Raw genomic sequence first — 14432 nt, forward strand, 5'->3', positions numbered from 1 at the left:
GTAACTTATGGAACTTTTTCTCTCACACTATAAGCAATCCCCCAAACACCTTATTACTTTTCAAAAAGTTTATAGTTATAAGTTGATGAAAGTAAGCAATCCCAAACACCCCCTAAATATTGTATCAGTACGTGGTTAAGTGCCATACTTAAATAAAATCTAAGAGTTTTACGAGTTAGTTTTTCTTCTAGTTTGAGTCTAATAAGGATTTGCATAGGTTTAGGATTAGAGGTACTAAATAAAGGTGATTTGTAATCAAGTTAATCAACAATTAATAATGCAAACGAGAATTAGATTCATTATATCTGATTACCACACTTTTAATATGTACACTTGTTAAACATAAGTAAACCTGTTAAGTTAATCACTTAATTAAATAATTTACACAGCTTTGCCCGTAATGTTACTTGAACACTCAACCTTAACACCTTAATACTATTGGGCTACAGGTCCTTTAATTGGTAAATGTGGATTCAATGTATACATAGGTTTCAAGCTCCAATTCCGGTAATCAATATCTTGTATTATAAACTGTTTTAAAAATAATAACACTACCAGTAAACTTCTTCTTCCACTTGTCTTTAATAGCTGATGTTGATGGTAATTTCCATGTTGAACTTGTGGTTGTATGTATGATGATGAATTGTTTTGTAGATGATGATGATGAGGTGAGCTACTGAGCTGATTAGATGATGTAAGACGTGTGCATGACTTGTTGGTTGTAGTTGATGGTATCTTACTGAATTTAACTAAGGTAATTATAAGATGAGTGAGGAGTTGGACTGTCCTTAGGATAGACTAACGCACATCGATCAGTTGCTAGTCGAGTGTAAGCGTAGCTAAATGTACGAACCAAGTGTGAAAACGAGGTAGCAACTTTGGGCTCTTTTAACTCTTTTAACTTTCATTGTTTCTTATCATTAAGAAAGGTATTTGAAGTTAATTCATTACTTGGATTCTCCACATTATGTTCTTGGTGTGTTTTAGATCCATTTGGGTATGTTCATCAGGATGCCCTTAGTTGGGGTGTTTAATTAGTGAAAAATGAAAATCACCTACGTAGTCATCTTGACTAAACATATCACCCAAATAGATATTTACTTTTTTCTCTTTTTTATATATTTATCACTTCGACAGTATAAATGATTACATTCAATTAAAATACACAACTTGTATTAATATAGCCTTTTTTTCTCACAAAACCACTTTTACACCAATTATGACAAAATAACCAATTTTTTTTTTGGCACAAAACTACTTTACACCAATAATGACACTCGTCAATGTGTTATTGGTTGTTAGTCTAACCGGTGTAGAAATAGTTAACTTTTATATAGATGTGCAAAAGACTATTATATAAATGTCTAAATAGTTACCAAGTTGTGCGCCTAAATGTCTCGTTTCCAAATATTGATCGAGTATATAATTAAAAGATTTAGTGAAAGTCAAATTTGATCAGTTTTCACAAAATGTCAATGGCTATTTTGAATATTTGATAATATATACAGTCAACATGCCTATTCACATGATTTCCCCCCTTTAAGTCAAGCATTAATATGAGTAGGTAATGACCATAATTGTTTAATAAGTGACATCCAATCATTCATAACTAACTTTTGCATCAACTTCTAATTTTCAAGTGTTAGGATCACATTGTGGTTTTTGTTAAACTAGTCATGTGCTCGCGTGATGCAGCGGTGCACGCGACTAATGTTAGTACACTCCTAACCTCGGTATGTGCGTAACCCGACGTTGGTATGTGTTTAACGTGGTATCAGGCGTGTAACAGATGTCAGTAAGTGCATCACACAAAACCTAAATGTGTGCAACCCAGTATGTATATACTATATCATCCGCGTAACGAAACGTCAATAAAAAATTATAACGAAACGTCAATAAAAATAAACATGTCGCAATGATAAGTTTATTTTTTAATATAATATATTTAAACATATCGAATGAAAAAAAAACTTGCCAATTATATGGATGGATAAATAACCAAAGTTGAAACTAATTCATATATTTACTAAAGTTAAGTAAGTTAAGAGGATAAAACTGTAATTATATTAAAATTAGAACTGCCAAAATTATATAAATTTAAGATAAAACTGTAATTATATTAAAATTAGAACTGCCAAAATTATATAAATTTAAGTTAAAACTTTTCTGCTTTAAATACTTGTAAATTGATGCAACTATGACTTGTACTTTATAATCCGCACCTCGGTTTTGAATAAAATTTATATCAAACTGTAGATAAAAATAAGAACTTTGCAACCGTATATTTGAATATTTTTAAAAAATACAATATACTCAAGGATATACAAGAAATTGTAAAAGAAATAGATTTGAGGAATATGTGGAGAAAGATGAAGGGGTTGAAATGTAAAAACTGGTTAAATTTACAAAACAAATTCAAAGATAAAGGGGAAATAATGTATTTATATAATACCAAATCAATTGTTACCTAGAATGTGTTGATAAAGACACTTTTAGCCCTTAAAATTCAAAAATGAATGTTTCAACACTTGTACTTGTTGCAATGAGTTAAATACCTCTTAAAATTTAAGAGGTCCCTCATGCATTATATATACAGTAGAGATTGACCCAAACCTTAACACACTATATCTTAGGTAGTTAGGTATACATCTTCATGAAGCAATTGTTAGGAGGGTAGGCTCATAACAAGGCTATAAGATACATGAATGGATAATACTTCTATCAAACATAAATACACAATCAAACTTATATATACAATGTGAATACATGCTATCAAATACACTTAACATTTAACATAAACAAACATATCATGCAAAATTAAACAAACACGGACGCAAAAATAATCAAATTTTAAAATATCTGTTTAAAACACTAACCTGTCATATGTATAAAATCCACATATACATGTCTCACACATAATTACAACCAAACAACTATGACCAATCCTAGTAGCATAAAGATGGTAAAATTTAGTACCTTTTAGTCTATAAATTTCACAAATCAACATGAGAAGCATGGTGAATACACATGAACCATTGACCATCAATCCTCTCAAACACATTGGTTGCAAATTGACTTCCCCAGTTTTTACCAGTAGTCCTCACCATTTCAACACACATGACATACCCGACATCACCTCTAACATGAACTTGAACATCTTTAACCTCAATACTCAGTGGGAACTCATAATCTGCCCAAACATATTCCCAGCTTCCCATTACAAGCTCATAGCCACTTATCCCACTCACACCTGGATGCACGACACAAACACTATCACTTTTCGACCATAAAGCTTGCATTGTGGCTAAATCACCGTTCCTAAACGAGTTGTAAAACCGAGTATTTGCAGCTAAAACTGCAGCCTTGCTATCTTCATGAAGGTGCTTCAGGTTATCCCTGATTTTTGCAGCTTGTGCGTAATTCTCCTCCTGGATTGCAATCTGCAATTCTTTCTTCAAGGTTTGTTCATCTAATATCATACTTTCACTGCTTAATGTTCCTTCTGAATCATTCATCTTCACTTGACACGGTTTTAACAAATTGCATCGTTTATTAGACTGCAACAAAGGTGTAGCGATCTTTCCGAAACCACTTATACAAGAGAACCACATGCTATTAAAACGCCTGTTGTTATGGAAGCTTCCCTGTAAATTAAAGCATTTTCATGAGTAGGTCTGTAAACGAACCAAACCGAACAAGACCTTGTTCATGTTCGTCCGTTAAGCTTTTATCGAACAAGCGAACGGTTCACGAACACCTAACTGACCGGAATTTCTTGTTCGTTCATTAAGGAAATGAATTTGTTTGGGAACGGTTAACAAACACAAACGGTGTTTTATTTGATTTGGCTATCCAAGAATGGTCGGTAACAACGGTTTGGTTCGGATATGAAGTTTGTGCTAGTGTTTTTATAACATCATATTGATATATTAATTTACATATAAAATATCACATAATAATCATATATATTGTTGTTTCAAAGTGATAATTTTGCTTATATATATATATATATGATACGATTAGTAAAGTCTTTTAAAAAAAATTAAAACCTTTAATGAACAAACCTTAAATAACATAAACGGACGTAAATGAACACATTATGAAACGTTCACAAACCCAATTGAACGAACATGGCCTTTGTTCATGTTCATTCTAGTTAATTGAACGAAATTACTTGTTCATGTTCGTTCATTTATTAAACAAAACGAACTTCCCGCCAAACGGTATGTGGAACGCTCGGTTTGTTAGCCCTAATCATGAGATATGAAGTAGAGAGTAAAAGGTAACCTGATCATTAAATCAGCAAATATGTATTTGTGTTAAGTATTAAATGCCAAACTTCAAACTTGCATCAGAATTCATATCAATCACATATACTTACACATCATAAATCTAAGAATGTAGGCAGGTAAAACTAATTTTATCTCTAACTCAGTTAGTTACATTGAAAGTCAAGATCTCGATAAACTGAGACGTAATTATTAGTTTTAGATCTAAAACAATTTCAGCAAACGCATACTTTACTATAATTATTATAACAGAAATGAATCGATGGATCAATCAATATTCGTACTCACATTGTTGATGGAAACGGGTCGGGTCAACTGGTGCTTCGCTAACGTAGTAGAAATTGACAGCTCCATCATCATTGTAAGTTCAAGTTATCAATAGCATAGCAGAAGTAATGATTATTGATAAGATTATATTATTATTATTATTATTATTATTATTGTGGATTGATTTCTAGGGTTTGAATTATGATGGGTTTGTTTTATTGATATACAAACCAGTCAGTGTGTTGTGTTGGCAATTGAAAATTCGCAGCAGGGTTATTATTGACTTTTTTTATTATTTTTATTTCTATTAGAAAGTAAAAGAGACAACTCTTTATCTTCATAATTACTGTAATACTAATGGTCCAATGCTGCTTTTATCTTGTTAGATGAGAATGAAAACCAGTTTGAATAAATTACTCTTCTTGGAGATGGATAGTTTACACGTCGAGGGCTTTTTCGGTTCGCTCGTTAAAGAATGTTAGGGATTGTTTTGGAGATCTGAATTCATGTAGACAAAGTGGGTTCCGTTTAAGGCAAAATGTTTTTTTTTTACGAAGAATACCCAAGATTAGGAGCAATCTTATGGCTAGAGGTGTGATGATTTCTTCCACTCGCATGTTCTTTATGTGACATGGTCGAAGATGAGGTAGATCATTTTTTTTTGGTAACTATGAAAATCTGTTATTAGAAAATTCATGGGACCCGTCAATACCCTGCTAACCAATGAGATTAGGTAAATCATAGCATGTGCTAGACGAGTGGCCTTCCACGGGTTAGAGTGGAAACTAGTGGAAATAAGATTTAAACTTAAGACCTATGCTAGAGGGGAATCAGGTGTTTACCACTGCACCACTCCATGTATGTCTTTAATGTTGGGAATGGTATCAGTGTATTTCAATAACTAAATAGGGTCGTTAATCTGTATAGCAAAAACGATTGAGCGAAGGTTGTTTATGTATATCGTGAAACACACACGTCCTTGGCTTGGATCCATAGCTACTAAAGTGGTGGTATACAAATTATATAAGTGAATTAACGAATCCAATCCGTCATACCTCAAAGCCATTAATGTTGTAACATTTGTACTTTGAAAAGGTAAATAACATTTTCTTCATGTCACCTATACAAGGATATGGTCAATCCAATAGTCAAAGCAAAGTTACCAGTCTGCTCCAAACATATTAGTATTAGTATATCAAGTAAAAGAGAGTACATTTTCCAGAAACGATCATTATCTTTTAGAACTAAATAATATAACTACTACATTATTATGGTGCGCCAAATGACGACACACGTTTTCAAAAGAAAAAAAGACGTCAGTAACAATGTTTTGGTCATTCCAACTCCAGAACACGGATTGATACAAATGCCTGATTCACGAAAAAGTAGCTATTGTTTTCCATTGCTAAAACTTGTGGGTTGATCTCTCATTTTGGGGTTTTGCAAATCTTAACTCACAATATGGCGCATCTATTTACCCCAAGAGACTTGAGTAGATTCACACCACCCGTCCACAACCGTGAAAAAGATCCCATACGCGCAGGTGCAGGAGCCGGTGGTGCATCTTCGTCCCCGCCCTCCTTTTCCTGGCTAGAAATCAATGGCTCTTGTGCCTCCTCAATTCTACCCTTGTTGACTTTATTATCTACTCCAACTTCTGATATCTCTCCAGGCTTCTTGTCAAATAGTCCTTTAAATTGCTTACGTGCTTTCTTCTCAACTTCCTGTTATAAACAATGATCATAATGTCTAAAATTCTGTATGCATAGTCAATTCTTGCAATGTTTTATTAACTAACCTGCTGGGTCGGCTTCAGTTTAAGAAGAGCTGCTTTTGCATTGGCTTCAGATGATTTGTCTATGGTTATCATCTATGTTTAAAGATTAATAACAATGATCAAAACATTATTTTTTTTAAATCAAACTGAATAAATTTAAAAAATTACCTTGTTGAAATCTGCTCTTGCTTCATCAAACTCACCAAGCTCCATGTAAGCCATTCCTCTTCGATAAAGTGCTTTAACATGAACAGGATTAGCATCTAATACCTGCACAAATGAAAACAATCATTACTATTCATTAATATTAGCAATTATAATATTCTGATCATAGAAAAAACATAGATTTTGAAATAAAGGGACTTACTTTATTACACATCTCAATTGACTTTCGACAATCACCCATCTTCAGGTAGCATGCAGCCACATTCAGATTCAACAGATTCTTTTGCACCAAAAACATTAAAATAAAATTTTAAAAACTATATAAATCACTCACGAAAACTCGTAAAAATATAATAAATCCTCATACTCGTGTATTTGCGAACTCTTTTCCCTCCTCGTCATCTTGAGGATTGACGTGATTGAATTCACGTAGAACCTGCAACAAAATGCATAAGCATGTCATATTACAGCCAAGAATCACACCTTGATAAGACCATACTTTCATATTTACCATAGTTATCAAATGCGATAAGCGCTCAAAAGCGTTGAGGCTGGGCCTAGCGCTTAGGCGATAAGCGCCTGATTTAAAAAAAAACGCACATTAAAAAAACAAATTTTTTTAACTAAAATAGAACATCTTAATAAGAAAACATACATTCATTCTTGAAATAGTTCATAGAACAACCAAACACCAAAATCCAAAACATGAAATACCAAGTACATCTTAATAATTAAAAAAACTTAATCATTAATACATCTATCATAATTCCAGTAATTCAACAACTCTATAAGCATTCATTTTAACTGCCAAGAACAATTTGATCCATCCACAATTGAAGCATTAACACATCTATCATAATATCCAGATTTCCAAAAATTAAAAACTAAAACTTAATCACGAATTTTGAATATTGTAATCATTTAGTAAGAAGTCAAATGATATTTAATACACATGGGCGGGTTGGGAACAAATTATGGTGCTTTAATTGTGGAGTTTTAGACTCCTAGAAAATAGGAACAGGTTGTTTAATTGATATTTAATATGCATGAGAAGGTTGGGAACATATTAATGGGCCCTTTAAATATCTGAGGCATGCAAATCGCAGTTAATGCGCCTAGCGCTTTAAATGCGTTTAAGCGCAAAAAGCGCTCGATTTTAACAACTATGATATTTACATAAAATAATCTTAAAGTTGGCAGTTATAGTTTATAATGCAACAATGGTGAGAGTTTGTACCTTCTCGTATTTTGATTTGGCAAGTGCATATTTTCCTTCTTTAAATAGCCTGTTACCCTGGATAAAAAAACAGGACCTTGTAAATAACTTGCCCTGTGATATCAGTATATTTACAACAAATACAGGAATATCCACATAAGCATCAAGTATAAATGTATATTTGAGTATATGTAACAGATTAACAATAGTGATCTTTTTTATGTACTCAAGTTCTATAATTCATATACTGAACTGGAATACTGGATAACAGGATGAGATTCAAAAAATACAGAATATATACCGTGCCTTTGGTCTTCTCAACATCGTCCATGATAGCTCGAAAATCCATGCCGGTCCAGTCCTGTAGAAGAAAACATTAATATAAGTTAGCATTTTCTCACTTTTATTGTTTGAAAGAAATGAAATACCATAAACCCGTTTACCATTAGCATTTCAAACCCAAGAAGCTCAATAACCCATTGAACATGAGCACCTTCAGGAACATTAGCCGGCCTATAGTCACAATAAAGAAAAAAAACAGACAAATCAAAACATCAAGATTAGAAATCTAACAACTGCATGTAAAGCTGTATGTTAACAGAGCTGACTGAAAATAAGATAAAAGAAACCTGGTAAACTTGTCATATGCATAATCAGGGGGGCAAGTAACAATTGACACCTCTTCAGGCAACATTAACCGAACACACATCTCAAAACCTTCAGGTACCTAAATTGGTGATATGTGTCAATTGGTAAATTAACTTACTAAACACAACTTCTTGAATTTACATGTGTCATTCAAGGTTAGGATCAACTTACAAGGCCTTCCCCTGAGGAAAACTCCAAAGGTTGACCATTATTATCAACTCGTGTATCACAGAAAACAAAACTGTCTTTTCTTCATTAAGAAGCATGCCCTTGTAATGCACACGCAAACGACTGTCTTGAAGAGGGCAGTCCATAGGAAATTCACCTGATTGTTTCAGATAAACAAGGAGCAGAAATAACATCATCACATGCTACAAATGGGCAATAAATTTAGATTGCTTGTGTACCTATATAACATCAAAACATTTTACAAAAAGTTAAAAGTTGAGAACTAAAACAGCACCTTTGCCATCTCTTACGCGCCGTTTTATAAGCCGGCCATCTCCTGGCACATCACGTACCTGTAAATGATACACAGGTGGATATATTATCTTTGTTTAAAAAAAGAAAAATGATAGGGAATACAATACATATCCCTGTGCATATAAACAAAAAGAAATATGCTTTAAATTAAGGAAGGAAAAAACATTTGCATACCTGAATAAAATGGATCAGCTCCACTTCAAAGTGAGCTTCTTCAATACCTTCAACAGAAGGTATTAAAGGGCTTTGACTTAAGTACTGACTTGTAACATAAATCACTGCCTTCTCTCCACGTGACATTGTTCCTATGCCCATTTCAAGACCTTTAGGAACCTAACATAGATACACAATGAACACCATAATGAGCATACAGAAATCTTATTTTTCGCATAGCTTGCAATTAATACGCGAGCCGTCAAGTAACTAAACATTAACCAAAATTAAGATTAGAAAACTAATTCGACAAATAAAAGTATATGCCAAAAGACCTCAGATTTTCCAAAAGTGAACATAATCGGTTTGCTGGTTGTAGCTAATTGAAGTGGTTGTCCATTCCCCAACTTGGCTGAAACCCTATAAAATCAGCCACAGCCCACAGGTATATTAATATCGCAGTCGACTCTGAAATAATTAGATTTTCTTTAAATGTTTGTTTTGTGTGTGTGTGAGAGAGAGAGAGAGAGAGAGAGAGATATGACAACATATGAACCTGGCTTTTATTTCATAAAGATCTCTCGGATTTTCCCAACTCTGTGCCTCTTTTATAACCTGTCCGGTGAATGACATATTGAATTTAGAACTTTCACATTGAAACATATTGCTAATTAAGTCCTAAATTCAACTATTTTTGTCAAGAAAAGAAATGCAAACATGAGACTGACTATTATATATATACTATTGTTATGAAAAAAAGAAAGAGAACAAAAGTACATGCCGTCTTCAAGATTCCGAAATCTTCAGTTACAACCTGAAGAACATCAACAAAGCAAAAAAAAAAAAAGAGCTATGATAACAAGTACAAAAAAAAAATAAGAATTCCTAGACCTACGCAATAGTGTATAAAAAACCAATTGTAGCTCTTGCCTTGACTTTAGAAAACTCAATCAGCTCAATCTCAAAATTAAGTTCAGCATCCTTCGGAAAGCTATCTGAAACAGAAACCGGACAGTCCTCCTCGCCATAGTGCAATTCAGGCTTCATTTTTAACTGAATCAGTTGGCACAAAAGCATGCGTTAAAGATCAATCACAAATAACAATCCAGCACGACAATTACAACACCAACTACTAAATATACTTAGTTACTCACCACTGCAATTTCACCCTTCAACATTGTCGGAATCCCTTCTAGCAGCCCTAATATCATCTTGCTCTTACCCAAAATCTGCCTCGTTGGGATGCCTTTGCCTATAACAAAATTAACAGAGTCATTGAATAATAAGCCATAAAAAATTAACGATAAATGAAGCATAAAGTTGTACGCACCACCAAATTCTGAGCGAGTAGACTGAACAACCACCCCATCTAGTGTTCGAACAGTGCAATGATATATGATCTGCACAAGAAAACATCAAAAATAACATTTAGTTGTGCTCTTTTATGGTACCTTTTTGAGATTCCTTATTTGCATGCAAAACGACTTTTTGTCAAAAGCTAATAAGTCACAGAGCATGTTTGGGATTGAGTTTGAAAAATGCTTATTGGCTTATTGGTGTTTTCAAATGGCCAATAAGTTAAAATGTGTTTTCAAATGGCCAATAAGTTAAAATTGATTTTTGTGATTGCCAAATTCTGAGCGAGTAGACTGAACAACCACCTCGCTTTTCAAAATGGCTTTGTGAAAAAGCCAATAAGCATTTTTCACACTCAATCTCAAACATACTCACAATATCCTGACTTATTAACTTATAACTCATGATATCCTGACTTACCAAACACCTTCTGATCTTATTAACTTATTTGAAAAGTTAATAAGTTAAAAAGGAGCCTAAAAAGCAATCCCAAACACCCCCACTTAAAGTTCATAAAAAGGATTAAGGTATAAAAAAATTAGCTCAATTAGTCACATATTATTCTAGCACTAACCACATACTGTATATTCATTTATCATTTATCATTTATAAGCTATCAATTAAGAGTTTATTAAACTATCTACACATTAATCAAATTAGCAAAATACTAATACAATTAGTAAATTTAATACCTGATCACCATCAGAAGGCATGGCATCACCACCTCCAGGTCTAATCATGGCCTTCATCAAGCCTCCAGGAACCATCTTCTTCCTCCTAAACAAACAATAGTTGATTAACACACAAACCCAGTTGACAAAACACAAATTGAAGGTGTAATAAGTGAAATTAGACCTCTTATCGTCCTCATCGGAAGTGGGTTTCTTCTTATTTGGCTTGTATTCTTGTTCCGCGTCTTTCACCACCGCCATCGAAGATTAGATTATGTTATGAGTATTGAAGTGATTGAAAACCCTGAATTGAAATTTGCAGAGTGGGTAGATGAATCTTGGGTGTGATTTGAGGTGCCGATGAGTTTAGGTGAGCGAGCACGAGTATTGATTATTGACGGAGAGTCAGCGTTATTAACTAAGTTATTATTCAGTTAATCAGTTAGGACATGTGTGGGTGGGGGGTGGGGGGGGGGGGGGGCGAGAAAAGGTGGGGGATTTGGGGCGCGAACATTGCCCCTGGGCGAATTGTGGGGCGAAATATGGGGGGGCGACATTAACTTGTTTGGCGAATTGTTCTTCTTGGTGGGGCCAGCATGTATAGATTGTGTGTGTGCATATATGTATATGTATATGTATATGTACATGTACATGTACATGTATATGTATATGTATATGTGTTGTGTGTGTATATGTATATATGTTGTGTGTGTGTATGTATATGTATATGTATATGTATATGTATATGTATATGTATATATGTTGTGTGTGTATATGTATATGTATATGCAAAATGAATCCTATAAACAACCCGAACCAACCAAACCACCCATTCCCTCCTTTCGGTCAACACCATAGTTCGCAAAACCAACCGAACGTGAACTTACAATGGAACCCGATGAACCTAAACCAACCGAGCTAACTGTTTCAATTTCCCGACCCGAACCTAAACATGTACGCCAACTGAGCTATATGTTTTTTTTATATTTTTAGTTATGTATTTTTTAGTTATTTTTTTTGGTATTTCTTTTTAATTTTAATGCATTTTTATTTAATTATTTAAATAAATTAGTTTTTATTTGATTAGTTTAATCATAAAAAGAAAATATTAAAAAAAGATACTGTGGGCCCAACTTGTAGCCCCTACACCATTACACCCTAAAAATAAATTCGCCCCCTTTGCTGACTGGACGCCACGTGTCACAATTCGCCCCCAATTGTAGCCCCTCCACTACACATAGTTAAAGCACACGAGTTGTGACCTGGTTTAGGATAACCTTTTCTTTTCATTTAAAAGCTTTTTGAAACTACCTTATTATCCCCGACTTTTCTTCGGCGGAGACCCAAATTCGTTCCTTACTCGTTCCTTACTTTTCGTTCCACCGTGTGTTACGCCAGAGAGTTTTGTTATTGTGGTGACACAACTGCCAAGTAGCAGTCGGGGATATGGTTTCCCGGGGGAATGCCCAAACCGAACTCTGAACCCAGAGTAGGTTCGTTAAGACAACATAATCTTTGTCATAATGAGGCGACCTGGCTCTCCAATTTAGAGAGTGTGATGGCTTAAACACAAAAAAGAAAGTTGACGCTCTAAAAAAACAAAACAAAAAGAACAAAAAACAAATCAACTTGATTTTGACGATTTAAATCTGACTCATCCAAAAATATCGTTAAGTAGAAGACCCACCACTATGAGAAAACGTCATTAAGTCAATTTTCGATCCTAAACCCATAAAAATCTCAAATTTCACCAACACTCATATTGCATTGGACCAAAATACGAATTGAAAATTTAGGAAACCAAATATTACATTTTTAACGGTTTAGCTATATTTTAGATGGTTATGGTCAGATTTGGGATAAGTATATAGATGTGTTTATCTAAGCTAGTGGATTAATGGAGACAATATTGTGAGTCGGGATGATTCGTAAATTTTAAATAGAATACAATATGCATGTAAAACAAATTTAAAACGAAACAAATTAAGTTACGATTATAATCAAAAAGAGGAAATAAAAATGATGAGTATAACTAGAGATGTTGAACCCATGTATTAAACATAAATTTTTTAAAGCACGTCTATCTTAAATGATATAAAAGTATGTCAAATGTTGTTGGAAAACAAGTGTGTTTGATGTATTTAGTCTTTTGAAAACATAGTCTCCAAAAGCTAACGTATTCAAGCATTTTCAACTTAGGTTAAAACCAGTGACAAGAATTCATCAATAACAAGTTGTCAGCAAGGACTGCTGATTCCCTTCAGTAGTACTTCACGTCAGGGGAGTGGCTCTTTGGGGACCCGGGGTGGCCCCTTGTTTTCTCTGTAAGTCGAGTAAATTTCGTGATTTTTCCCGAAGATTTGTATATGTATTAAGTGCGGCCATCCTTGATGTATTTTTTCAAAATGCTACCGGTCACCTTTTTTTTTAAACATAATTACCCCATCTCTTGTTTTTTTTTTGTTTTTTTATAATACTCGCAGTATTTATAAACAAAAATTACAAAATAGTACTCGAATAGTAAAAGATTTGTTTTTATAAATACTGTAGTCTTTGCAACTCTTTTTCTAGGTACTCACCCTTAGAAATGAGATCGGTACCGTTACCAAAATATTCGGTTCGGTACTGCATTGAAGGTAAAATTTGGGAAATACCTGTACCGAAACTCAAAACTTTGGTACGTATTCGGTACCGACGGTACCAAATCAGTATTGGTTTCTGTACCGGTACCAATACCGAATTTGCTTATCCTGCTCACCTTTCCTCTCGCATTATCATGAATATTTTAGGTATTTGTTGGTTAAAAAATTATTTTATTTTTTTTATATTGTAAGAACAATCGTTTGAATAAATGAAGAAAAATTAGATATATAGATGTCATATTGTTTGAGCCGACCCGACCCGAATCACTTACACGAACCGAATCGTCGGCCCAAAAATTTTTGAGTACGTGACTTCAGTCACCCATGTGACTAATGACTTCAGTCACCCATGTGACTAAGTCCAAGCTCCGCCACTGCAGTTCACGTGACTTTTACTATAACCGTTACTTCTTATGTGAAAATCATTTCTTAAATTAAAACTCAATTTCGTATAATCAAATCATTTCCATGCATGCGCTCTTATAGACTTATGGGCAGGCGCACTATATTTTTCATTGTATACATTTAGTGCTATGAGAGCATCCACAACAAGCTCCACTTTTCTAGGTTTGAATCTATGTGGTAAAGGAATGGACTTAGACGACAAACTTCTCTTGTTATGGAGCAAGTTTGTGAATGTTGGGTTTGTGTATGCAAACTGAGCAACCCATTTCTCTCTCTCACATGCATATATACATATATTATATACTATGTTAAAACCGTGTGACACACGGGTTAGTCAAAAAATTTAAATTATTGAAAATG

The 14432-nt window shown here is 33.9% G+C and overlaps 1 protein-coding gene and 1 pseudogene across 2 annotated transcripts; both read right to left on the minus strand.

Annotated features, from left to right (window-relative positions):
* Nucleotides 1-2840: 2840 nt before the first annotated feature.
* Nucleotides 2841-4764, minus strand: LOC143633803 (uncharacterized). Its single transcript, XM_077102043.1, has 2 exons — nucleotides 4578-4764; nucleotides 2841-3644 (listed from the first exon to the last, which is right to left on the minus strand). The coding sequence occupies exons 1-2, from the start codon at nucleotides 4647-4649 to the stop codon at nucleotides 2994-2996; spliced, it is 723 nt and encodes a 240-aa protein (XP_076958158.1). The 5' UTR covers nucleotides 4650-4764; the 3' UTR covers nucleotides 2841-2993.
* A 477-nt stretch (nucleotides 4765-5241) lies between these two features.
* Nucleotides 5242-11435, minus strand: LOC143633817 (peptidyl-prolyl cis-trans isomerase PASTICCINO1-like; annotated as a pseudogene). Its single transcript, XR_013153738.1, has 20 exons — nucleotides 11210-11435; nucleotides 11047-11131; nucleotides 10329-10398; nucleotides 10153-10250; nucleotides 9929-10051; nucleotides 9780-9812; nucleotides 9555-9613; nucleotides 9334-9418; nucleotides 9020-9178; nucleotides 8826-8883; nucleotides 8534-8687; nucleotides 8344-8441; nucleotides 8158-8227; nucleotides 8016-8075; nucleotides 7736-7792; nucleotides 6866-6934; nucleotides 6701-6778; nucleotides 6502-6603; nucleotides 6355-6426; nucleotides 5242-6280 (listed from the first exon to the last, which is right to left on the minus strand). The product of XR_013153738.1 is annotated as a peptidyl-prolyl cis-trans isomerase PASTICCINO1-like (transcript).
* Nucleotides 11436-14432: the final 2997 nt, after the last annotated feature.

The sequence above is a fragment of the Bidens hawaiensis genome, unplaced genomic scaffold (genome assembly GCF_021521415.1).
Source record: "Bidens hawaiensis isolate Kalapana, Puna unplaced genomic scaffold, B.hawaiensis_p1.1 tig00006907_1, whole genome shotgun sequence".
Classification (NCBI taxonomy): Eukaryota; Viridiplantae; Streptophyta; class Magnoliopsida; order Asterales; family Asteraceae; genus Bidens; species Bidens hawaiensis.